Consider the following 27150-nt stretch of genomic DNA (forward strand, 5'->3'; position numbering starts at 1 on the left):
CCCCTGACCACCCTTTCGCTCCTCCTCCTTTTCCTCCTCCTCCTCCTCCTCCTTGTCACCTGTCATCACGGAGGATCCTTCCTTCCTCGGCCAACGCCTCCTGCCCCCTACCTTCTGCCTGGATCTACACTTTCGCCCCCTCTCATTAGCACTGAGCACACCCAACTCTCTCCTTTAAGAAAGCCCTCCCTCGGCCCTGCCTTCCTCTCCAGCTACCGCCCCCTCCCTCCTTCCCTTCAAAGCCCAACTTATCAAATTGTCTTCGCTTCACTCTCCCACTCACTGTTCAGCCCACGCCAATCTGGTGCCCGCCCCCTCCTCGTTACAACCATCACCAGGTCACCGGCGGCCTTCCTGGTGCTGTCACTGAGGATGCCCTGATCCTCACCTCAAGGGGCCCTTCCCCCTTGGTCTCTTATCAGCACTGGACCGGTGGGGGGCAGGCCCTCTTCCAAACTCACCCCCGCTCTGATTTCCTCCACCCCACTCTCTTCTGCTATTCCTCCCACCTCTCTGACCACCCATTTTCACTCACCTTCACCTCTCCTCCCCCACCTACCCCTTCATTGGTTAACAACATTTATTAGTTAAAATGAAGAACTATAGAGAAAAAAGCCAAACAAAAATGACTTAAAATCTTACCTATCAGTTATTCCCTTATTCATTTTTTGCAAAAATAGATGTGGTGTGTGTGCCACCTGCATAAGCCCATGCTGTGTCTACAGAGAGAACACAGAGAGAACAAGGCGGTGACAGTGCCCTCCCCACCTGGCCTGTTGCTCTCCCGAGGTAAACCCTGCAAACCCTATCTTCTAATGCCTTCTAGAAAAACGTTTTGTTCATACACCACCATATATGTCTTGATATTAAGTTTATTTACCTCAAAGGGACCATTCTAACAGCCTGATTTGTACTTGTGCCCCCCTTTAAATCTGGGTGTTGTCCTAACCTTTTTTTTTTTCTTTTTTTTTCTTTAGAGGTGGAGTCTCACTAGAGACAGGATCTTGCTATGTCGCCTAGGCTGTTCTCAAACTCCTGGGCTCAAGCAATCCTCTCCCCTCAGCCTCCTAAAGTGCTGGGATTACAGGCGTGGGCCATTGCACCCAGCCTGGGCCTTTTCTTATTCTTCACACTGCCTTGAGCCAGCCATCTCAGCCACCCTGTAGGGTCTTTGTGGTGATAAGACCTGACTCACTTCTTGCCAGCTTTAATTTCTTCTCTGGATTCCAGACCCACAACATCAACTGTCCATTTGACATTCCCACTTAGGTGGAGAAGCTCACACTCTTTATGGATCTGGCATCTTCCCTGGAAAACAGAAAACTGTCTCACTTTCTCTGGTCCCACCCACCCCCATCTCCCCAAATAGCTCCACTGCTCACCCCAGCCAGCAACCTGGGAGTCACCCCTGAAAGTCCAACGTCGTCATTAGACTGTGTCTGCACACTGGATACACCACTTATGTTTGTGGAGCCTCATCTGTAAGATGGGGATGACAGCAGTTCCTTTCTCCCGATATAGTTGCTGATGTGTGGATTAAAGGAGATAGAACCTGGAAGGTGCTCCGGGTAGCCCGGAGATACTTTCCTGGCACAAGTATCTGCTCACTAAATGCTGGCCATGGTTATTAGTGTCCATGATCCCTCCCTATCCTTCCCTTTGCTGACCACCTACATCCAATCAATTGCCTACGACTGTCAATTCTCCCAACCAGACTGGCTAAACAGTCTCCTATCCAGCCTCCCTGAAGCAACTCCGGCCCCTCCAGTCTGTTCTGCTCTTGACAGCCAAAGTGATCCTTTAAAAGGTGAATCTAATCACTGTCACTCCCTTGTTTAAACGCTTCAGGGATCACCACATGTCTAAAGTCCAGGGTCTCTCCTTTGGCTTCAGGCTCTGCAGAGATTCAGTCAAAGAGTTCCAGCTGTGTGTGGCCAGCATCTTCTCTGATTGGTGGGTGCCCCACTGAGCTCACTGCTACATATTTGGACATGCCCAAGGTCTTCTGCAGCCTCACACCAGCAGCCACCTCACCAGCATCTCTCCTCTGTCCCCCTCACAGTTCATATTTCAGCTGGAACAAACATCTATTTCCCTAAACAGGATGACACACTTTCTCCCTGACCTCTGGGCCATCATATATGCTGTTGCCTTGGCCTGAACCCCCCCTTCTCCCCACCCCCACCTGGCTAATTTCTACTTATCTCCAGGAAGACCCTCCCTCATCTTGCTCCCATAGCAGCCTTTTGTAAAGTTCTTTCACTCGTGATTTCTTACTAATGGGGCTAAGAGGGTTTCCCTCTATTACTGGTTTAAAATTGTTTTTTGCCTATGGTCTCTACCACTAAAATGCAAGACATCTAGGGGTGAGAGACTTGCTCATTCAATGTGCTTCTGAACGCTCAGCTCCTGGCACAGAGAGGGCGTTCAGACAACGTTTGTTGAATCGCTTATTAATTCAACCACTCAACAAATATTTGTTGAGCACCTTTCTGTGCCAGGTACTATTCTATGCCCTAAGGATACATCAGTGAATTGAGCCAACAAAGATTCCTATCCCCTTGAAGTGTATGTGCTATGGAGGAGAGAGGGTGGCCAAAAATAAACATCATAAATAAGTAAATCACATAATATGTTAGAAGGTGATAAGAGCTATGGAAAGTAAAGAATAGAGAAAGGGGTGTTGGCAGAGCCTTGGAGAGGGGCTGTGATTTTAGGTGGAGTGGTTGGGTTGCTTTTCATTGAACAAAGATAGTCAGATGGCAAGGGAGGGAGGCCCACAGCTATGGGGAAAGGAGCATCGAGACTTAGGGAACAGCTACTGCAAAGGCAATCAGGTGGGAGAATGCCTGCCAAGAAAGGAAAACCCAGCAGGCCAGCAAGGCTGGAGGAGAGGAACAGGGAGAGGGGAGCGGACAGGGTTAGAGGGGCCACAGGGGCAGATCATGTACAGCCTTATAGAAACACTGGCTTTTGTACTGAGAAAAATGGGGGCCACTTTTTCCAAAAGCTTTATTGAGGTATAATTTACATGCTCTAAAATTCACCCATTGTAAGCACACAATTCAATGAGTTTTCATAAATTACAGAGTCGTGCAACCACCACGCAGTTGCAGAACATTCCTTTCACCCTAGAAAGAGCCTCCGTGCCCATCTGCAGTCAATCTCCATCTGCACTGCCAGCCCTTGGCAACCATTTCTTTTGCTTTCTGTCTCTATAGATTTGCCTTTCAGGACATTTCCTATAAACAAAGGCATACAATGTATGCTTTTTGTTTTGTTTTTCACATTTGGCTCCTTTCATTGAGCGTAATGTTTTTGAGCTACAGCCGTGTTATAGCAGGTATCAGCAGCTCATTCCTTTTTATTGCTTAATAGTACTCCTCTGTGTGGATATACCACATTTGCTTATCCATTCACTGGTTGAGAGGCTTTGGGGTTGTTTCTGCTTTTTGGCTATGTTGAATCGTGCTGCTATGAACATTTTCCTATGAGCCTTTATGTGGACATATGTTTTCATTTCTTTTGTGTAGATACCTAGGAATGAAATTGCTGGATCGTATAGTAAATTTATGTTTAACTTTTAAAGAAACTACCAAACTGTCATGTGGAGAATATTCTAGAGTGGAAATATTCTAGAGTGGAAAAAGGATGGAAGCTAAGGGCCCAATTGTTTCATTAATATCATTAATTAAATAAATCCACTGGGTTTAAGGAGAAAGGCGTTAGAACCATCATCTGTAACCTGGGCACATGGTGTCCAGGTCGGCACCAAAGACCCTTGTTGAGGACCTAGGCCAGGGAAACCCTGGCTGCAAACCCAGCCTTCCCAGCCCCAGAAAGGAGCAGAGAGCCCCGTCATAGCCCCACCCCTCCCTCCATGCTGCCCAACCCCCAGAAAGCTTCCACGCAGCCAAAGCGTGAAAATTCCCAGTTTAAAGAAGAATCAGCATCAGGCATGACTGTTCGAAACTGCGGAGCCCTCTCCCCCCAGGGAGATGACAAAATTTTCTTTGCAATTAAAATTCCTTTGAAACTAGGACCAAGGAAAATGCAGAGGAGAAAGCGTTTTAAACTAAGGGAAATACTCTTCTGTAGCAATTACCATGTGTGCATTTCAACAAAAGCTGTTGCCTCCTCTCTCCCCGCTCTACCCTCCTCCCAGTGGCTGCAGGGAACTGCCCCAGTCCAGCTTGGCTTCTGCATTCACACTGGGCCCTGGGGCCTTCCTTGGCCCTTTTCCCTGGCTGGTCCCTGCTTCTCTGCCCACTCCTAGCTCTTGGATTCCTCACACATTCCAGCCTTGAGTTCAGGCCTTTACTACCATGTCCACTTCCTGTAAGTCCTTTACCAACCCAGTGGCTTATCTGCCAAGATGCAGTTCCATCCTTGCACTCACCTGTCTGATACCCCCTGCTGTTGTCCCTCCCCATTCCACGTGGGTCTTTCCCTCCTCTGAGCTCACAGCCCTGCCTCTCTGGACAGCTCACGGAGCTCTGAGCACAGTGCTCTGTAAGCGTCTTGGCCTGTGAGTGTGATGTTCAATGCATCAGAAAGAGTAGGGACATTGGACACCTGGATTTCCTTCATTCATTTAATCAACAAATATTTATTGAGCCCTAATGATGTGCCATGCACTGTGCTAAAGTCCTAGGGATCAGCCATTTCTGTGTTTAGAAACAAGAGGCTAGGTTTTTGGGGCCAACCCTTCAGCTAAAAAGGGCTAAGAATGCTAAATAAAATATAAAAGGTATCTTATTAAAGCATCAGAGAGCTGACAAGTAAACTCTTTGTAAGGAATTACCAGGAATTATTAGGTCAAAACTGAGGGAAAAACAGAAACCCAGAGAAGTCAGAGAGCATAGAAACTGCTTTTGTCCAGAGGGCATTTGCTGATCCTAGAAAATCTGCATTTGTTTTTTGATGATCTCACGGCATAAGGAGAATTGAAATCCAAGTTCATGGCCTGAACAAGGTGGAAAATCAGGTGAGAGACTCTCACCAAAATAAACTGGAACTCCAAAGGATTCACCCTTGGGGTAAGGGTGAACCAGAGATGACCCAGCCTTAAATCATGGATTGGAAGCCTCATCCACACAATTTGGGTATGCCAGGGGACCTCAAGCCTTTAATTTTATTTAATCACAGAATGGTAACACCCACAGCCATATGCAAATGCTCACTAGAAACAAATACCTTTATCCTGGGCTTTAAATTATTCCTTAAAATAAAATTCAAGTACAATGGCCAACATGCAGTCGAAGATAACCAGACACACCAGAAAACAATGCATAATGAGCTAAGCACTGGCAGTACAATGTGAGCAAACAAATGACATCCCTTGTTTCGTGGGACTTACAGCCCAGCAGGGAAGACAGACATCAACACTCTTAGCAAGGATACTAACAATCTCTGCTAGTAGAGGCGTTTCTGTGTCCTCAGTTTACTTTGCTTCTCAACAGCTTTCCTCATGCTGACCTCTAGTTCCGCTCTTGGTTTCCATGACAGACTCTTGGATGGCTTCCAACCTCACTGGCAGCTTCTTCTCAGTCATCGTGCTTCCTTCTCCTCCCCTATTTCATCTCTGATGGTGGTGTGCCCCAGGGCTTACTTCTGGACCTGTTCTCTAGCTCTCTCCAGGTGATCTCATTCATTTCCTCAGCATTAAATATCATCTACATGCTGATGAATTACAGATTTATATCTCCAGCCTGGATTTCTCCTTGGAGTTCCAGACTGTTTCATCCACTGTCTGTGACACATCTCAACATGTATGTCTCAGGAATATCTCAAACATAACACATCCAAAAAGGAACTCTTGCTGCCTCCCCAACTCTTCCTCCCCAAATTTGCTCTGTCGTGGTAAGTATCACACCACCATCCAGTGTTCAACCAAAAACCTAAGAGTCATCTTAAAATTCTGGATGGAATTAGAATGGGGATGGGGATGATGTGAAGTGGTCAATTTAGAGAGTTATTTAGAAGGTAAAGTGGACCAGACTTAATAGATTGCCGCATTGGGGGTGCAGGGATGAGAGATGCCAAGCATGACTTCCAGCCTTCTGGCCTGGAGCACTTGACAGATGAGGGTATCATTCACCAAGATGGAAAACCCCAGAGAAGAGTCAGTTTTAGGGAAGAGGCACATGTTGAGTTTGAAGTTTTTTGGAGACCTCTAAGTGGAGGCATGAGAGGGCAGCTGTATGTTTATCCTTGGGCTTCAGAGGAGAGGTTGGGACTGAGGATACTAAGCTTGGGAGCCATTATAGTATTGATAGTAATGGAAACCATCAGCATGGTTGAGATTGCCCAGGGAAAGAGTGAGGAGTTTGCAGGTGGGGTAGAGAAGGACTCACCTGCAAAGGAGATACAGAAGACATTATTGGAGAGGTAGTAGGGAACCCAGTTGTTTAGTTTTATATTCTAAATGCTGCTGAGAGTCAAGTAAAATAAAGATTGGAGAACATCCATTGGATTTAGCAACATGGCAGTCAAGGTGACCTTAGTAAGCCATCTCGGTGCATGTTGGGAGTAGAAGCCAGATGGCAGTGGGTTGAGAAGAGTAGGAGGTGAGTAAAGGAGATAGTGAGTATGATCAGGCAGTTTTCCGAGAGGTTTTGCTATTAAGGGAAGGGGTTGGGGAGTATAGGGAGGTATGTGCTTGGTTTTGTTTTTTAAAGATGGAATCTACTTGAGCACGTTTAAATGCTGATGCCTACAAACCCCTTAGAGAGGGTTGAAGGTAATAAGGCAGGAGAAGGGACAATTCATACTATAAGGTTTCTCAGATTCCAGGAAGGTTTGCATAGGCTCAGACAAGAAAAGGGCCATTTCCTCTGTTGCAAAGAGGAAGAAAAGAGGATGGACATGGATGTGTTTCCTCATCTGTAAAATGGGACAATAACAGTGCCTACCTTGGAGGGCTGTGATGGGGCTTTGATGAATGGATGTTTACAATGGGTTCAGCCCAGGGTGGTCCCAGCAGGTGGTACAGGCTCCACAAACAGCAGCTGCTATTCATTATCTTCCACTCTCATGACTGCTCCACTCTCGCCTGTGGGGAATAATAATCAAACCTCACTTGGTTACAGCACTTGACTCTTTCCAGAGGATTACTTTTATATTCATCATCTATTCGAGCTTCACAACGAACCTGGGATTCCTGTTCCCTGTTTTACAGAACAGGGCACTGAGGCTCCGAGGGATGAGGTGACCTGCCTAAGGTCACACATTTGGTAGCAACAAAGCTGGAAGTCCAGCCCAGGTTCCACTGCCAAATCAACCCAGCTCCTGCCTTAAATATCATCGACATTAAATACCATCTACATGATGAATTGCAGATTTATATCTCCAGCCTGAACTTCTCCTTGGAGTTCCAGACTGTTCCATCCACGGGGTAAAGATGGACACAGACTTAGGGTCTCACCACCCCTGCACGTAGCCCCTGCAGTATGGCCCTGTATGGGAACTCCATTTCTTTCAATACCGGCAGTGTCTCCTGGAGAAAGGAGTCCCATGAAGAATCCATGGCTAGAATCCATAGCTTTAAACTCAGGAAGAAGAGGATTCAGGTTTGAACAAGGTGCCAGTCTCACCCCCCTTTCTTGTTCCAGCCCAAGAGTGGAGATTAAGGAAGAAGGTACCTTATCTACCAGCTCTATCGCTTGTCAGGAGAGGGGATAAAGTAAAAGCCCCCTCAGGCCTGGCTCAGTGCTGCCTATCTGTCACCCCAGATGGGGCCCTGCTCACAGTCTGGGGTGAATGATTTGGCCAAACTGCACTGCAGTCTGCAGCCCCAACAGGCCTGACCTGGAGATGTAGGACCTGTGAGAAATATTCTCTCCCTCTCTCCTTCCCCATCTATTCCCGGCGCCACCAGGTCAGAATGAGTGCTCCCATCTCCGAGTTAAGAGCCAGCCCTGTAGCAAGGTGCTCAGGCTGGCTGTGCCTTCCCTTCCTACTCTCTTCCCCTAGGCTCTCTGAAGAGCCCTTCCTCCAAGACTTTGTTCAGGTTCTTCCCTCTGCCTGGAATTCCTTTCCCCTTTGCTCTATATGGCGAACCCCTACTTATCCTTCAAGGATCGGTTCAAATGTCTCCTGCTGCAGCAAACCTACCTGACTCCCTTGGATAAAAGCAAGTCTTTTTTGAGCACCTACTACATACTGGTTCCTGGGTGAGGCTCTAGGGTATGGAGATGAATCAGACCTCAGCCCCTGCCTCCAGAGGTCCAGGGTTGCAGTTCAGTAGGAAGAAGTCACAAGGCTGGAAGTCCCTGAGGAGGTGGATGGGGAAAGCAGGGGGTAGGCTTGGCGCAGGGAGAATGGTGACCTCAGGCCCCCGGCCCAAGAATAAAAGCAACAGGCCAGTTTCCCTGGTGAAGCAGGCACCCTTACTTGTCCCTGGCAGGCTGGCTCCTCTTGGCATCTTCTGTCTGCACAACCACCCACAACAGGCCACGTGGAATGGAGAGAGGGTGCACGATGTGGGGAGCCCCAGGCTCGGAGCATGGCTCTGACGTCAGACTGCCTGTGTGATCTTGGACAAGTCACCTCTCTGCACTTTGTCTCCATGGCAACGTGGCAATAGAAATAGGATCTGCCTCATAGGGTTATGTGAGAAGTAAATGGATTACATTCGTGAATGCTTAGAATGGTGGTTATCCAGCACTTGACGAAAGTTAGCTATGCTCAGTACTATTTATTATCTTACTGGCAGAAGATTTGGGACCCACACTGTCAGCTCACCCTGTGCACTGGAGAAGTGCACCCCCTCTCTGGGCCTGTCTCCATCAGGAAAATGCGGAGTCATGGATTTCCAGCTTTGATATTCTGTGATAGGAACGGAGACAGGGCTGGTAATTGGAGCAGGATGGGAATGAATAAGAAAGACCCGGGGCAGAGCGGGACGCTGAGCAGCAAGGAGACCACAGGCAGCCTGCTGTGGTGGTGAACCATGAAAGACCAGTCTGCAGAAGAGAGTTAGCAGCCAGACCACAGAGGGTATTCAGTGTCAAAATAACCCCTCTGAGGGGTCACAGGGCCTGATCAATTATTTGGCAACTATGTCTAATCATTAGAGAGATAACAGGCCCACCAGGGAGGAGTGATTTCCCCATCACTAGGGGAATGTAAGCAGGGGCTGAGATCTAAGAGAGATTTGAACATCCAAAAGCAGCCGCTGGGGAAAGAAGGAGTGTGCCAGAGTGCTTCAGCTACCTCAGCCCCAGAGTCAACTGCTTTCTTGATGTGTGACCTTGGCAGTGACCTCATGCTGCCTGGCCCCAGTTTATCCATCTATAAAATGGAGGAGATGGTTATTGTGAGGGTCAGATGTGGTAGTGCTCATGATTGAAGTGCTCATGATTGCTGGGGTTACTATGACCTCTCGGCCTTGGCCTCTGAAGCCCATTCCTGCCATCTCTGGCCTCTCTGCTCTCCCATTCTAGGAGAAGGCAGCCGGCCGTGCTGGAGTCTAGGGCTGAGGAGGCTCCAGCCTGAAGCCTCCCTAAGGAGCTTGCCATGGTTACCAGCTGCCTGCAAAGAGAGGCCATAAATCCCGAGCCCGGGGTGGTGGGAGGGAGGGAACCCGTGTGTGGGGTGGGAATGGGGGCAGCTAAGTGGAATTGAATCTTGTTTAAGGAGGAGGCCCACGCCTCCCCGGGCCTGTAATTTACTGCGAGGTTGACAAGATGAAAGCGGAATTTTCAGTGGCATAATCGCTGGGACCTCGGGGAGCTGCGGGAGATGAGCTGCAAGGCAGCCGGTGGCCGCCAGGCTTTAAGCAAGATCTGGGGCGCTGATCCTGCTGTGATCACAGCAGGCGACAGACCCTCAGAGCGGGGCCAGGACCATCTGGATAAGCCCAGGCTCAGGCCGAATCTTGCCTGCTGTTGTCTCCAGGGCGGAGGTCGGCCCCCAGTTTTTAGCAGATTTTATGTAGTGGATCGCACCACCCAGGACGGTTTTGACCCTGTAGCTGCTGACAGCCCTCAGCCAAAATGAATTGCCTCACCCCAAGTCATGCCTTTAGGCGCATTGGGGGGCCCATGTCCAATATGTGGTAGATACATGGATTCAAAGGCCTGACCCCTTGCTCAGTTTGGAGCACCCCAGCTCCAGAGTTCCCTGTGGGAGCAGCTGAGGCCCCTGCTGAGACAGCATCGCAGTTCAACTTCTCTCTCCACGTGGTCCTGCTTCCCTCACCCCTGCCACAGTGTTCCTGAGAGCTCTCCCACAGTGAATCTCCCACAGGTAAAGCTCTGGCTCAAGGCCTGTTTCCAGGGAGCTGGACTTAGGGCCTTCCCTCACCAGGAGATTTGTTTCAAAGCAGCGTTTATAAGTAGCATTGGAGTAGGATACTGGCAACTTCTTTTACAGATGGAAAGACTGAGGTCCAGGAAGGGAAGAAACTCATCCAAGGTCCCACATGGTGTCAGGGGCAGAAGCTGGGATTCCGGACTCAGCCCACTAGTCCAACTCCTCCATTTCACAGATGGAAAGACTGAGGTTGAGAGACACCATTCAGCTGCAGAGCTGAGTCAGGGAATGGAAGCAGAGCATGCTGGGGCAGAAGCTACTGCTTTGGAGTTGGCCTGTAGCCGTGTGGTTCTCAGCAAGCCACCTCTCTTCTTGACACTTCTCTTTGTTCATCGGTAACTGGAGAGACTAAAGCCCATCTCAGGAGGATGGTGTGACAACTGCCTAAAATAATAGCGATAAGAGCTCGCACTGGTTGTGTGTGGGAATGAGCCCTTCACACATACCTTGTTGAATCACTGTGAAAACATGTAGCAGTTGGCTTGTGGCTGGGCACACAGTTAGTGTACAATGCTTCATCTCTGTTCCACAACTTGCTGACCACCTGCTCCAGAGGATCTCAGGCCAACATCAGAATCTGCTACAAGCTATCCCAGACCGAGGACAGGCTCTGGCACCAGACTTTCCTAGTTCAAGTCCTGGCTTCTCCCACTTTCTGGCTGTAATCTTGGACAAGTGGCTTTACCTCTCTGTGACCCGGTTTCTTCATCTGTAACATAACAATTATAATAAAACAGATGTGGCACAGATGAAGCAAGGTAACCCATGGAGGGTGCTTAGCAGAGTGGTCAAAAAGTACAGCCTCTTCTTTTTGCTCATCAAAGTCACGGTCTCTGGCACATAGAAAGCGCCCTATTAGAACATGTGGAAAATGGCAAAAAAAAAAAAAAAAAAAAAAAGCACCCTATAGACATTCCTGTTAGTACTATTATTATCCTTACTGAATCAGAGGCTCCAGAGGCCTGGGAATGTGATTTTGAACAAGCCCCACCTTGTTATACACCAGCATGACCCTAGTCCTCTGATGAGCCCTGAGAACTGCAGTTTGACCTTCCATTGTACAGAAGTCTAGCGAGGGCAGGGACTTGCCCAAGGTCACCCAGTGTTTTGGGATCAAAGCCAAGCTCCAACCTACTCCACTTGCCTTCCGGCCTAGAGAGCTTTCTCCTGTGCCACAAACGGACAGGCTCTTTAATGTCATCTGCTCAGGTTGCAATAAAAATTAACCATCCCGAATATGTGCATCATCAAAGCAGCTCCAAGACAGAGAAGGGACTAAGAGAGACTGGGATGAAATGTGTCACACGTGCACCTGGGGTCTCCAAAGCTGCTCTGTAATGGCTCCTAGGAGCCCCGCCTCCCCGCCCCGCACCAGCCTGCAGGTCCTTCTCTGCCTTGGTGAGACACAATGCCAGGCATAGGGTGGTTGCTTTGCGAGACCTTCATTGAGCAGAGCTGAGGTTGAGGCTTGATCCCTGAATGGCCCAGGTTCCAGTCCTCTCCCCACACAGCTGTGCATCCTACAGACAGCCACAAGGTCACTTGGGGCCACCTCAGTTCCCACCCCAGCCCAGAGTGGGTGAGAGTGGGAAGAGAGGCCTTCTCCCCAAGGCTGCTAGAGTAGAGGCAGGATGTGTGAGGACAAAGGACCCTGCTGTAGCATTCCCCCAGTCTCTGCCCCAGGAATCCTCCGCAACAGATAAACTAAACTTTAATAGACTCAGGTCCATGGAGAGCCTCCCTCTGGCTGGAGCCACATACCCAAAATCTGGGTAGGGAGAGAGAGAGAGACCCAGAGGGTTCTTCTGGGCCTCCAATAATTCAGTAGGATGGAGGAGCTGAGATCAAGAGTGTGTGTGTGTGTGTGTGTGTGTATGTGTGTGTGTGTGTATGTGTGTGTGCGTGTGTGTATGCATGTTTCTGTGCATCTGTGTGAATGTGTGCATAGACCCCAGATGTAGCAGACGGAACAAGAGAATAACAGTGGTCAGGCAACCAGGAGGTGGAACAGGAAAAGAAGTAGGAAGAAGAAGAGAAGAAGGTGGAAGGGAAGGAAAAGTGGGAGAAAAGGGGAAAGAAGAAAAAAAAAGGAGAATGGATGAATGGATTTCTAAGTCACGGTGTATTCATGGAATGGAGTACTATGCAGCAGTGAAAAGGAACACATACAAGAACAAAGACAAATCTCACAAACATAAAGCTGAGAAAAAGAAGCAAGATGCAAAAGACCGTTCAGTATGACATACAAGCTCAAAAACAAGCAAGACTAAACTAAGATGGTCAGAAATGCATAGTCGGGAGACAACAAGGAAATGCAAGGAACTAGTCATCATAGAAGCCAGGACAGAAGGAACCAGTGGGTTATGGTCAAGAAGGGACACACAATAGGAGCTTCTGAGGAGGGGACTATTTTCAGTATTTTGCTCAAAGTGTGGATTCATGGGTTCATTTTATGACTTTTCGTTAAACTATGCGTTTATGATTTGTGCAGCTTTCATTATCAAGGAGGGACGCAGGCCTGGGTTAAGTCACCTCAAGTAGCTTGGGGGAAGGACATGGTTCATGCTGAGAGCCAAATGCAGGCCTGTCCTTTCCAGCAGCCACTGAGCACCTCCTGCCCCATCCTCATTTTCCTCCCACAGCCAGTGCCTGTTTGAATTCCAGATCCTCCACTAACTAGCTGTGTGACCTTGGGCAAGTCCCTCAATCAGGGAACTGTTCCCTAACTTGCCCCACCCATCCCAAATGAGGTAGTGTCCCCTATAAATGTGGGGGTTCCTTGTACTTTCTCTTTGCAGATCTTGGCACAGTTGGTAATTGTGCATTTATTTGTGAGGTTGTTGGACGAATAAATGTATCTACACACACACACACACACACACATGCACGTGCGCGCGCGCACACACACACACACAGAATGGAAGGCCATGGGGACAGGGACTTTGTCTGACTTTCTAACTGCTGCATCCTTAGCCTGGCACATAGTAGGTGCTCAATAAATATTTGATGAATCCGTAAGTGGAACAAGCATAGAAGAGCAGTCTGAGGGATGGGGTGCAGCAGTAACCAGGCAACCCCACCGTGTGTTCTTCCATTCATCTATCCATCCACACAGCCCTTCATGGATTCACTCACACATTCAGTAGTGCAAACTCTGAGCACAGCACTGAAGTGTGAGCTGGAGGACAGAGAGCAATAATGAAGCATCCACAGCCAGTGGGCAGAGTGCTGAGGCCAGGACAAAGAAAAGCCTGATTCTGAGACACAGGCTTAGATAAGTGTGAGCTCTCCAGGGTCGGGGGAGGAGGCTGAGAGACCGCATGGAGGAGAGGGCAGTGGGGCTGGGAGCCGAACGTTGAGTCAGAGCTGGATGTGGGACAGCAAGGGAGAGGGGCATTGTTGGCAGAGGTGACAGCAGGAGCAAAGGCCCAGAGGCATGAATGTCATGAACAGCAGGTGGTTCCATCTGCCCAGGGAGAAAAGAGGCAGAGGCAAGATGTAGAGTAGGCAGGTCCCAATCAGGCAGAGCATTGAGTGGGCCACGTGGGTAGTGGGTAAAGGTACAGGCTTTGGAGCTGGCAGATTGGAGTTCAAATCCAGACTCCACAACATAGCAGTGGTGTGACCTTGGGCCCATCACATAAACTCTTTGTGTCTCAGTTTCCTTATCTGAAAAATGGAAGCAAATAACAATATCCACCTCAAAAGGCTGTGTGTGGAGTCATTGAGCATGAAAAACCTTCGTTACTCTAAACAGTAATGAATGAATGCTAGGCCTGAGTCTGGGCTTTATCTTAAAGGGGAAAGGCAGCAAGGAAGGTTTGGAACAGGAGAACCATCCAGACTGAGTTGGGCTTCATGAAGACGTGTGCGGCAGCGTGTTCGGCATATAGCCTGGGGCAGGGGGCAAGACTGGGGGCCCCGGGTCAGCCTTTGCAGATGAGGTGACCGTGTATATGGGGTGCATAAGACCCCAGCTCTGATCATCCCCTCTCCCCTGACCTTCCACCTTTGCCTCCCTGGGTGATGTTCAGCTACCAAGCCCAGAAACTTTGGGATATCCTGCTCCCACTCCACCACCCCCCTCCCCCCCACACAAATACACTCAGAGATGCAAACACCCTCCATCCAAACACTACACGTGCATCACTCACAGACCCCAGAAATAGCCCTTGGGCTCAGCACACGAAGAGCAGACCCCCATTTAGTCTCTCGCTCCACACTTACTGAGCACCTAGTGTGTGCAGGGAGCTGTCCTTGGTGCTGGGATGTGGTACATGTGCATGCTGCCCCTGCACACATCAGTGATGCACATGCATGTGTGTGTTCAGCCTCACACATGCTCATGTGAATTGCAGGCACGCTGAGGCAGTAACTGTTTGCCTCCTTCATTTGTGGCTCCATCGTGCCTTGTACCTTGGGGTAGGAGGCATTGAGAGGTGAGCAGAGACAAAGTGGATCTTCCCAGCACCCCTCCATGCCTCAGTAGCTCCTGCATTACACCAGGAGCTATTCTGGCCCAAAAGGAGAGCACTGAGCTGGTAGAAATAATTTTCCCCCAGGGAGAAGACGGCAGCCAAGCACAGAGAGCTCTGGGCTCAAGATCCAGCAGGCACAGTGCCCTTGGGACTCAGTGGGGGCAGACAGGAGCCAGACTGTCAGGCACCGCTCCCACTGGCAGCCCTGGAAGCCAGGCAGGCGTGGAGAGAGGCCACATACAAGCCAGGTGTGTTGGGAGGAGTGAGTGAGTGAAGGAATGAACAGATGAATGAGCTGCCTCTTCCTGAACTACCCTTTCCCCCAGCCTGAGTCTGGTGCTGGAGCAGGAGGCAACGCCCACACCCTGTGCAACTCTTCACTCTTCTTGACTCAGGCTGCACTATAGGCCTGATTAGCACAGTTGTTAAATAAATACGTGAGTGAATAAATAAATGGCTGAGAGGATGAAGTTCTCTAAACTCTCCTTACCTGGCCAGGATACTTTGTGCATAATAGGGTCCAGTAGTATTTGTCCAGGGACCAGAAATAGTAATAACAACACTAGTCATTCTGACGACATTCACTAACATTTATTGCCAAACACCACAGATTCCTTCACATGCCTCATCTCGCTTACTCCTTATGTTGGCCCTGGGAGGTAAGTACTATTATCCCCATTCTTCAAATGAGAAAACTGAGACTCAGAGAAATGAAGCAAATTACCAAGGTCACACATAGAGTAAAATAATGGAACTGGAACTCAAACTGTGGTCTGACTTTGGATCTCGTGGTCTTAGGTCCCCTGAATGTTAAGAGATTATCAGGAATTTGGGGGAGGAGGCAGGGGTGCCAAAGCCCCAGGCAGCACCACAAAATCTGTTCTACTTTGTTCTGTCTGGGGGTTGCTCTGTGCAGCCCCTCTTCTTGGTCTTGGCAGAGTGAGAGGACACAAATCCCATGACAAGTAGGATAAGAATACCTTCCCCTGTCCCCAGGGGGAAAGACAGATGACAAGGGAGAGCCTGGAGCCACCAAGCTGGCAGTCATACAGCCTTGGCAGTGACGATGCCAGGGCATTGAGAAATCAAGAAAGGACATGCTGGCCATCCAACCAGACTCCGGAAGTACAGGCAGCAGCAGTGATGCCCACAGCTGGCAACTCCCCAGTGACAGGGAAAGTCATATTACCCGACCAGCCTCTGAAGTCTGTCTGGAGCAAGCCTCTCCTGACTCCCTCCCAGGCCCCAGTTCTGTGCTTAGCTCTGCCAGGTATGTGTGTGGGAATGGGGAAAGGCATGGAAGAGGAGTAGGAGTGGTCTTTGTCTTTCGGAAGTTTGCCATTGCAGCTGACAGCAAGCCCCAAAGGGAGACACAGCCAGACAGGCCTGAGGGAGTTCAGGGAAAAGAGAAAGAGAGTCTGGAGGAAGTGGAGGCTGGAAGTGGATTCAAGACCCCAGGTGGCTTAATTCAGTAGTTCAAAAACATCTTCAAGGACACAGATTGTTCTGTATTTTCTTAGTAGGCCTCTTTGGCCTCTTGGTGTGGTTCCCTGCATCATCCAAAAGTGGCTGCTATTGCACCAGCCATCACCTATTTCCACATGCAGAAAACAAAAAGGTCCTCCTTAAGGCATCTCTTTTTTAAGAATAATAAAAATTTCCCAGAAGCCCACAGAAGATATACTTTTATATTTCACTGACCAGAATTGTGTCACATAATACTTTCTAAATCAATTGCTGGTGGGGAGAGGGGTCTGGGTCCTATTGGTTTAGACTAGTTACTATTAACAGAGGAGGGACTGAGCACATGGCTGAGCTGAGGGCAAATACTGAAATGAAATTGAAACAAGAAAGAAGGATGAGGGATGAATTGGCTGTTTGCAGCCAGCCATGTCTTTTGTATTTCCCATAACTCTTTTTTTCTCATTTCATTTTTGTTCTTTTTTCTTTTGATAACTTTGGTACCAATCATTACTCTTTTTATACACCATAAAACCCAGCCAGACTACACTATTCACTGTATCCCATTCATGTCCTAGGTTTCCTCTGCTCATGCTCATTCTTCTGGTAATTTCCTACTTCATCTCCCTGTGTCCAAATCCTCTTCACCTTTCAAGGATCAGCTCCAATGCCCCCCTCGTCCAGGCAGCCCTCCATGGTTACCCAAGGAGATAGGAGCTCTTCCTCTGAGCCTTCACATCTGTGCATGAGTTTTCTATACTTTCCATTTTCGTGGTTTTATTTTTTGTTGTGGGATTTTTTTGTTTGGGTTTAAAAAAATATTGGTCTCTCCTGCTCATCTTTGAGCACGTGCATTTAATTTGCAGAGCACTTACACGTGATGTGGCACATAGTAGGTCTTCACTAGATTTTAGTTCCCTGATAAATGAGCAACTGCCGGTGATTTCTCTCATTGGAATCTGGTAACTTGGCCACAAACCTGTTAAGGCTCCTTTGTGAAACTTGCCAAGGACCCAGCACAGAATCTGGTACCCTGTAGTTCAATAAGTGTTCATTGAAAGGATAAATGAGAAAATGGTACACGTGAGGTATACTGTAAATGCTGAATGGCTGTTGCCACCCTCTAGATGGTGAGCTCTTTGGGAGAATTATGCCTCTAGGTTTCCATCATCCCAAGAGTACCTAACGGTCTGTCTGTCTTACTAGGGAATGTTCTGTAAGAGTTTGTGGAATGAATGAATTAAGGAATGGACATCTCTACCGTAGGCTGTGACTGCCTTGAGAGCAGGTATCACATCTGGCCTATTTCCAGGGCTAAGAGTCAAGTACACGTAGTGTGGCTGTAATGTGTATGGAAATGCTTCATCACTATTAGTAAATAGACGCTGTTCCAAACCCCCTGAAGATCACCTGACCCTGTCATTCTAGCCCCTACCACAGGGATCTCCTGGACCTGCCCTCTCCTTGGCCCCTGGGACCCTGCAGTCAGGGTGGTTGATGTCTATGCTGCCTCAAGTCGTTAATATTTCTCGCATCGTGCCTGCCTCCTCTGTGTGTCCCCCAGAGTGACAGAGCCTCGACAGGACCCAGAGCACAGCAGGTACTCGGTGACTGCCAGAGACTGGAGCTGTGGGACTCTCCCCGAGGCTGTTGGGGAGCTGGGAGACAGGGAGCACACCCAGGGTTGGGGCTGCTCTCCTCTTCCCATACCCGCTAGAGGAACCCAGCCCAAGGCAGGAGCAGCGAGGATCTGCCAAGTCACGGGAGCCTGGGCAAGGACAGAGACTCACCTGTCTGGCTGGGCCCTGTGGCAGGAGAGATGGGAAGAGTACAGGAGGGGATGCAGGGGGAAGGGGGCTCTTCTGGCCCTCCCCACACAGCTGAAGCTGCCCTGGTTGCATTACGTGTATGCTGATTTGTGTCCTGAGCCTCTGTCTTGAGCCATCTCTACTGGGATGAGGTTGGGGGGCGGGGGCAGGCAAATGAACCTTCACAAATCCCAAGAGGGGCCGTCACCCACCCACACATGTCCCCACCTTCCCTCCTCCCGGTTCTCTTGAACCTGTTCCAGTCAAGCGTGTGCACCTACCACTCCACCAGATCGCTGCCAGCAAGGTCTCTAGTGACCTCCGCCCCACTAACTCCAATGGTTAAGTCAAAGTCCACATCTGACCTGTCAGTAGGATCACATGATTTATCATCCAAACTGGGGGACATTGTTAACAGTTATGCCGTGGAGCTGTCCCAGGCACAGTTGGACAGACGCTTACCCTGCAATGGCAGCATTCGGCACAGTTCACCACTCCCTCCCTATAGCACTTTCTTCTGTTGGCTCCCAGAATGTCTCCCTTTCCCTCCCCTTCTCTCTGTCAGTCTCTTGCTGTTTCCTCCTCATCTCCTGGATCACTATAGCTGTGGTCCCCCAGCATTTAGTCCCCAGATCTCTTCTCCATCAACAGTCACTCCCTGGTGTTCTCACCCAGTCTCAACTTTACATGCCACTCAAATTCCCAAATTGCTACCTGCAGCAGGACCTCACCCCTGAACTCCTGGCCATAGGCACAGAAGCCTGCTCTGCATCTCTGCTTTATGCCTAACAGAGATTTGGGGTGTAACCTGTCCAAAAACTGATTGTAACACATCAAAGTCAGTTCCTGACCACCCCCAAATCTGCTCTTCCTGCCGTCTTCAACTCTGAATGAAAGGAAACACCATCATTGCCTCTACCCAGGCTGAGGGCATGGCCACACTCAGTTGCTGTCTTCCCATGAACCCCATTTCTGACCCATCAACATATTCTGCGGCCCAGCATCTCCACTGCTCCCCTTTGATCAAAGCCCCTGACTAGTCCTCTGCCGGATTATTGAAATATTCCCATAGGCCCCTCCCAACCCCAGCATCTGCCTATCTTAACGCAATAGCCAGCCAGCGTGATTTTTTTTTTTTTTTCTTGAGACAAGGCCTCATTGTCACCCAGGCTGGCGTGATCATGTCTCATTGCAGCCTTGACTTCCCCAGGCTCAGGTGATCCTTCCACCTCAGACTCTTGAGTAGCTGGGACTACAGGCACATGCCAGCACACCCAGCTAATTTTTCTTTTTTTTTTTTTTAGAGACAGGGTTTTGCCATGTTGTCCAGGCTGTCTCAAACTTCTGGGCTCAAATGATCCAGCTGCCTCAGCCTTCCAAAGTGCTAAGATTACAGGTATGAACCACCGTGCCTGGACTTTTTTTTTTTTTTCTTTTTTCTTTTAGAGACAGAGTCTCACTCTGTCGCCCAGGCTGGAGTGTTAGTGGTGTGATCACAGCTCATGGCAGCCTTGAACTCCTGGGCTCAAGCAATACTTCTGCCTCAGTCTCCCAAGTAGCTGAGACTACAGGCACATGCCACCTTTCCTGGCTAATATTTTTAATAGTTTTTTGTAGAGACAGGATCTTGATACGTTGCCCAGGCTGCTCTTGAACCCCTGGCCTCAAGGAATCTTCCTGTCTCAGCCTCCCAAAGTGCTAAGATTACAGGCATGAACCACTGCACCCAGCCCGGAATGATCTTTTAAAACATAAGTCAGATCATGTCACTCCTCTGCCCAAACCCTCTTAGGGGTCTCATCTCACTCACAGTAAAAACCCAAGAGAGCCTGTAGGCTCTGATTACACCTCCACCCTCTCTGACCTCATCGGCTGCTGCTTCCCCTGCACTCACTCCACTTCAGCAACACGGGACCCCCTCATGTTCCTCCTTCCCACTAGACACGTGCTGCTGACCTCAGGGTCTTTGTACTTGCTGTTGCCTCAGCTTGAAACCCTCTTCTCCCAGTTTTGTGCACAACCCCTCTGTCCCTCACTTCAGATCTCTGTTCAAATCTCATCTTAATGACAAGGCCTTCCCTGGCTACCCTGCATAATTGATCATTTGTAATAATGATGATAGATGGATAAACAGCAAATCCCACCATCCCCAGAACTTCCTGCCCCTTACTCTGCTTTGCTTTCTCCACTGCACTTGCCATTGTCTGACAAGTTATTTGTTTATTGCCCGTGTCCCCACCTGGCAAGGACTGTACCTGTTTCTTTTTGCTGTGCCTAGAACAACACAGAGTGGAAACTCATAAATATTTGTGAAATGAAGGAATGTACATTAAATCCTCATGCACACTCAGTCACGTAAGTGACTGCAGACACATGTTCGCATGCACATAGAAGCCATAGGCATATATGTAGACCCCTGGGCAGACGGACAGATTATAGGAGGTGAGGCTGAAGTGTGGACAGGCAGAGCCAAAATTAATTGAGCCAGGCCTGGGCTCAGTTTTTCATTTCATTTGGGATTAAACAGCTCTGTGCAGTAGGCTGAGACCTGAGGACCAGGGAAGGCCACCAACATGCCCCAGGTCTAATGGGAGGGGTTCCCAGGAGGGCTGAATGCGGCTGCAGGACTCCACAGCTGCCTCCCTGGACTGACTTTGAATGCCAGGACAGGGTCCTGTAGTCACCATCCATTCAGGAAAAGCAGCTGGAGCAAGAAAAGGAGGAAGGGAGGAAGGGAGGGAGGAGGCCGACATGTCTGTGGCAGCCCTAGCAGGGCTGTGCAGAGCAGTGAAGAGTTGGCAGGCTGCCAGGGCACCTAGCCAAGATGCCTGAGGGAGGACCTGTAGGCTGAGGTATGAAGGGCCAGGAGCGGGAGGGAGAGGTGAGGATGGGAGGGCCAGGGCTCCACCCTCAAACAATAGTGCAGACTGTGCCCTCACGAGTGGGGGCAGGCTTGCCCTGCCAGTGGTGACTCCGACACTGGGTTGCAGTCACCTAGAGGTGCATTTTTTCCCATTCCCCGGAGATGCCTTATGCCTGGGGAGTCCAAGTGCCAGGTTCGAGGCACCGCTTTGTTACAAAGTAGGCTTGATAGAGTCCTCCTGGGCTCTACTTTCCCTCTCTCTAAAGTGGGGATCTTGGCCAGGCACGGTGGCTCACACCTGTAATCCCAGCACTTTCAGAGGCCCAGGTGGGTGGATCACCTGAGGTCAGGAGTTCAAGAACAGCCTGTGAAACCCCATCTCTACTAAAAATTAAAAAATTAGCCAGGTGTGGTGGCATGCACCCTGTAATCCCAGCTACTTGGGAGGCTGAGGCAGGAGAATTGCTTGAGCCGGGGAGGCAGAGGTTGCAGTGAGCCGAAATCACGCCACTGCACTCCAGCCTGGGTGACAGAAAGAAATTCCGTCTCAAAAATAAATAAATACAATTTTAAAAATATATAAAGTGGGGATCTGACTCCAGGCCTTTGCCTTGGACAGCTCTTCTACCAAGAGTGCCTTCTCCTCCCCAACACCCCAAACTCCACATGTCCAGATGTGTCCTGCACTTTAGCTGCAAATGCCATCTCAGCTCATTCCACCCTCTGGACCCTTGCACAGGCTGTTCCCTCTGTGTGGAACTATTTTGTGCACAGCTCCTTCTTATCCTTCCAGACTTGGCCCAATGCCACCTCCTCTGAGAGGCCCTCCCTCCTGATATCGTATCTTTAACAACGCACTCACTCCATTCCTTCCATCATTCTCTCTCCACTTCCTCCTTCTTTACTTTTCTTCTCAATGTTTACCACTCCCTGAAATTATACTGTAGATTAATTCCTCTATTATCTGTTAGAGGAGGTCGGTTCCACAAAGACTAGGACTTTTTTTTTTTTTTTTTTTTTTTTTTTTTTTTTTTGAGATAGAGTTTCACTTTGTCGCCCAAGCTGGAGGGCAGTGGCGCGGTCTTGGCTCACTACAACCTCCACCTCCCAGGTTCAAGTGAATTTCCTGTCTGAGCCTCCCGAGTAGCTGGGATTACAGATGCCCACCACCATGCCTGGCTAATTTTTGTATTTTTAGTAGAGATGGGGTTTCACCATGCTGACCTGGCTGGTCTCGAACTCCTGACCTAAAGTGATCCACCCGCCTCAGCCTCCCAACATGCTGGGATTACAGGCTCAAGCCACCACTCTCGGCCAGTACTTCATTTTTTTATTGCTATGTCCCCAGTGCCCAGTACACGGACTGGCATTAGAGAAGTGCTGGTAAATATATGTGGAAAGAGTGAAGGAATAACCAGAAGAAAAGCATCTCTTTGCTGATAGATCGCTGAATAACTGATTGCATCTTGCTGTCTTAAACAGAAAGTGATTGTTAACGTATGTTCGATAAATGAATGAGTGAAAAGATAAAACGCTGTTCTGTCTCCCTGCTTGTAGCAGACCCTCATGTTTGGTGACTGAATGAATCTCAGAGCCTCCCATCCTTGTAAAAGGTGTTAGAAACAAAGAAATAAAGGAAAGGAGGGAAGGAGAGCAACAGCTGGGTGCCTGCAAACACTGGCAGATCTCCCCTTGACATGCCGCTCCATCGACCTCCACAGCCCTCTCCAGAAGTGGCAGCAGCCTCCCTCCAAATTCTCTCTCCCTTCAGCCTCTCCCCTCCTCTGCATCCCTATAGGGCTGTGATGGGCCCTGGAGCTGCTTGTTGGAGTTGGGGGAAGAGTTCCCATGGTGCACACAGGGAAACCTTACGCTCCAGGAAATGAAGACTTTGGAGCGGCACCTCCTCCTCACCCACAACTCCAGCCTCATTACAACCAACCCAGGTCGTAATGTGGGGAATCAAAGCCAGATCCCTGGAGGCGGCAGCACAGAGCAGGGCTTGCAGAACAGAGCTGTCAGGGTTGGGGAGCCTGGTGCCCAGGTCCATAGAAGTCATTCTACACCCAGGCAGGGTATGTTCACAGCAGGATCATGGGTCCTCCTGACCCCATGAGTTCAGGCTGGGCCTATAGGGAAAGAGGGAACAGCATGTTCCAGACCCCTCCCTCCATTCCTACCTATGGAGTGTGGACGTTTTCCCACTGTCACAGCCCAGAACTACAGTTTAACCCCCTCACTATCACCCTCACTTTCCAGCGATGACTCCCCACCCTGAAACTCCTTCCATAAAGATTTTCTGGCGCAGATGCTAGAAAAAAGCACTGGGGAATTAGGCATCTGCAAAATAGGCATAAGACAACTTTCAGAGTTGTGATTCCCATGAGTTAAAGGGATGGGCATTGCCCACTGTGATGCTGGGTTAAAGAAGGTGGTCTGCGGCCGGGCGCGGTGGCTCAAGCCTATAATCCCAGCACTTTGGGAGGCTGAGACGGGTGGATCATGAGGTCAGGAGATCGAGACCATCCTGGCTAACACGGTGAAACCCCGTCTCTACTAAAAAATACAAAAAACTAGCTGGGCAAGGTGGCGGGCGTCTGTAGTCCCAGCTACTTGGGAGGCTGAGGCAGGAGAATGGCGTGAACCCGGGAGGCGGAGCTTGCAGTGAGCTGAGATCCGGCCACTGCACTTCAGCCTGGGCGACAGAGCGAGACTCCGTCTCAAAAAAAAAAAAAAACAAAAACAAAAACAAAAAAAGAAGGTGGTCTGCATTTCTTCCTCACTAGAGTCAGGCCACTTCCTTTGTTCTCAGGAAGATCTGGCTAGGGCCAGGTCAGCCCCCGACCCTGACCCTGCTACACACGATCTGCCCAAACACACACCCCTGTTCACAATCTAACTCCCCATACTGGCCAGACCACTCAGCCATCATGCACACTCCTCTGCCTGAAATGCCCACCTTTTCTTCCCATCTGCTCAGATGCCACCTCCTCCAAGAAGTAGCCCTGATTGTCTCCCGCCTACCTTCCCTTTCCAAACACCAGAGCTCAGTCCCTTCCCTGAGCCCCACAGGTCTCAGGTTGTCCATACACAGACACTTTTATAGCCCTGATCACATGCCACCTGGCATTTAGGTTGTTTTAAGAAGGGTTTCACCTTCCACCCCACTAAACTGTGAGCTTATTTACCTTGTCCCTGGCAACCGGCCTAACCTGGCATAAAGTTGAAGCTTGGTGGAACTGAGCTGTTGCACTGAGCTGAACTGGACTCAGGGGAAGAACAAGTGAGGATTGAGCCCCTCACCTCCATGCACTCCTCTCTGGGCCTGAAATTCCTCCATTAAGCAGCATCGCTGTCCCCTGTAAACACCCACATTAAGCCATTATTCATCATTATGGCTTGAGTAGGCGTTAGTCCCTCAGATCCTTTCCTGCTGAAAGCAGGATCTGATGGAGAGAGGGGAGGAGAGATGGATGGATCTGGGGACGGCAGGCTGGCCCAGGAGTGGGGAGGAAAGGTGTCTCTGGGACTGTGGGAAAGAAATGTTTTCTGGGGTCATGTGGAGGCACCAGAGGCAACCTCAGAGGGGTTGTGACCCTGCCTGGAGTCACTGGGGGTGTCTCCAAGCCAGGCCCTCTGGGACCCAGGTGCTCTATCCCTAGAAGCTGGTGTGGGGGTAGGAGCACATCAGAGGGCCTTCCTTTGGTGCTTGTTTCAGATGGAATGACCTGTCTGTGCCGCGATGGATAGGAAGGCAGGCGTATTGGGTAGTGGGCTGGGTGCTGGACTTCTGTGCACCGAGGAGGCCTGGGTCTTGGGGGCTCTTGAAGATGTCATCTAGAAGCACCTGGGGTGGGGGATTTCTGGGGGCTGAGTAGGGCTGGAGACATCGTCAGCCAGGTCAGGGGCGCCACCTACTAGGGTCTCTGCTTGTGTGGGCATGAAGGCTGAGCTGGGGAGGGGCTGTGAGAAAGGCGCAGGAGGTTGGGAGAGCAGGGGTGTCTGATGCCAGGTGAAAGGAGAGGCTGCGGTGTGCGGGAGAGGGCGCCTACTAGACTATGGGCTCCAAGAAGAGGGGACCACTGTGAGTCGCTATGGTGCCTGTCCCACCCTGCACAGTACCAGCATACAGAAGGTGTTTAGTTAGTACCTACAAGAGGAAAGATAGACTCAACTTGCCCACCCCACTACACAGAAGCCCCATCTGATGTTTTCTTGTTTCTCTTGCAGCTCCTGATGGAAGGGGAAGGCCCCTAATCCTGGCAGGATCTGCCGGCCTCAACCCGCATCCTCTCTGCGCAGGAACCATGGCGCTTCCCCGACTCTGGAGCTGTCCAGGCGCTGCCTGGTGATCCGCACGCCACGCGGCGAGGGGGGCGCGGGCGGGGACCCCGGGGGCTGTCCATGCCCCGGATGCGGCCGCGCCCCCTCCCCCTCCAGCCGGGCACCCCCGAGGCTGGGCGGCGTTCAGGGCCGCGGGCCTGTCCGGGTGCCCCGTCGGGGGCGACATCCCGGCGGCCGCGCTGAGGCCACCATGTGACACGGCGCCGCATCGTTGTGCGACGGAGCAGCGGCGCCCTGGTGCCTCCCGTCCATGCTCCTGGGCCCCGGCCCCGCGCAGGCCAAGCATGAGGCCGAGGCCCGAAGGTAGGGGGCTCCGGGCGGGAGCCGCGCTGTCCCCCGCGCTACTGCTGTTGCTGCTGCTGCTGCCGCCGCCGCCGACGCTGCTGGGGCGCCTGTGGGCAGCGGGCACGCCCGCGCCGTCGGCGCCCGGAGCTCGGCAGGACGGCGCGCTGGGAGCCGGCCGCGTCAAACGCGGCTGGGTGTGGAACCAGTTCTTCGTGGTGGAGGAGTACACGGGCACGGAGCCCCTGTACGTGGGCAAGGTAAAGTGGGGCCCCACTCCAACTCCAGATCCCAGGACCCTGAGGACACCCACTGGTAGATACAAGAAACCCTAGTTCACCTTTCCTTTTAAATCCACTTTTCATGTGCCTCCTTCTGCTCCCTGGCCAAAGACTGATAAGGGAGTCCAGAGCCCCACTCCCACTCTGCCCCATGGCCTCCTCTCCTCCCCCTCATCTTAGAGAGAGCCCAGCAGGCAATCCCAGCCCATCCTGTAGCTAGATGCATGCGGGATTTAGGAACGAGTTTGCAAATCCGGTCCTCTCTACTCTACATACTCTAGCCACTCTGCTTAAAATTCTTCAGCGGCTCCCTATGCACTTGGGGTCTAGCCTAAATTCTATCCATCTATCCATTGATTACAAAGATCTGGCTCCTCCTCCAGCCTCATCTCCTGCCACACTCTCTGAGTTTCAGCCTCACTGCCCTTCTGTTGCTGCTCTGAAAGTCAGTCAATGCCCCATGCACACTCCTGCCACTGCCCCTTTGCCTAAGTTGTTTCTCCCGCTGAACTGCTCTTTCCTGCTCCTTCACGGATGACCTTACACTCACACTACAGCTCCAAGGCCACTTTCTCAGAGAAACCCTTCCTGCCCACACCAGACTAGGACAGATCTGCTGTCACATCCCCCTTGAGGTCCCAGCATCTTTCCTTCATAACACTTTAATTATGCATGTGTTTGTTTGATTGTGCAATTAATGTGTGTCTTTCCTATTAGACCATGTTTGTTTTGCTGGCCATGAAATCCCCCGTGCCTAGCACAGACATTGCTTGCAAACGGTTTATTAAGTGAATGAATGAATGAATGAATGAATGAAACTACTTTCTCAAACTCTCTGAGTAAATGCTGGTAAATCTGGCTGAAGATCTGTGCCACAGAAGTATAAGAAGCTGAGAAGGACTTTTATTCATCCATTCGATTCCTGAGCCCCTTGTGGGGCCCGGGTGTGATGCTGGGGAGAAAAGGCGAGTGAGATTCAGCCTCTGCCAGTTTGGGGATCCCCAGAGTGGCAGAGGCACCCTGGTGCATAAAAAGCTTCACGAGTCAGCACTGGGCACTGAGTAGGCAATCATTAAATAGTATATTTTGTCATGTCTCTTCATGGAAGAGAAAACACCTGAACTGGGTTTTGACGTAGGTGTAGGAGTTCATCAGGCTGGTGGGAAAGAGGACGTAACCTATGCAAAGATTTGGAGGCCTGAAAATAGCTGGTTTGCTCAGAGCCTTGTCAGCAGTTGAGGTGTTGAAGTGGAGGGTGATTGTAGGGCATGAAAGTGGAGTGGTGGCCCGGGACACTATCTGGCTTTTGTTAAGGC

The 27150-nt window shown here is 50.3% G+C and overlaps 2 protein-coding genes across 2 annotated transcripts in view; both read left to right on the forward strand.

Moving 5' to 3' along the window:
* The window catches only part of NCOA5 (nuclear receptor coactivator 5), a 255054-nt gene that overhangs the window by 38185 nt on the left and 189719 nt on the right, over positions 1 to 27150 (forward strand). The window lies entirely within an intron of this gene.
* Positions 1 to 27150, forward strand: part of CDH22 (cadherin 22) — a 132911-nt gene that overhangs the window by 30522 nt on the left and 75239 nt on the right. Inside the window, exon 2 of the mRNA XM_050806456.1 lies at positions 25158 to 25813. Coding sequence (XP_050662413.1) covers positions 25556 to 25813 — 258 coding nt within the window. The 5' untranslated portion in view covers positions 25158 to 25555. The remainder of the gene's footprint in view (positions 1 to 25157; positions 25814 to 27150) is intronic.

The sequence above is a fragment of the Macaca thibetana genome, chromosome 10 (genome assembly GCF_024542745.1).
Source record: "Macaca thibetana thibetana isolate TM-01 chromosome 10, ASM2454274v1, whole genome shotgun sequence".
Classification (NCBI taxonomy): Eukaryota; Metazoa; Chordata; class Mammalia; order Primates; family Cercopithecidae; genus Macaca; species Macaca thibetana.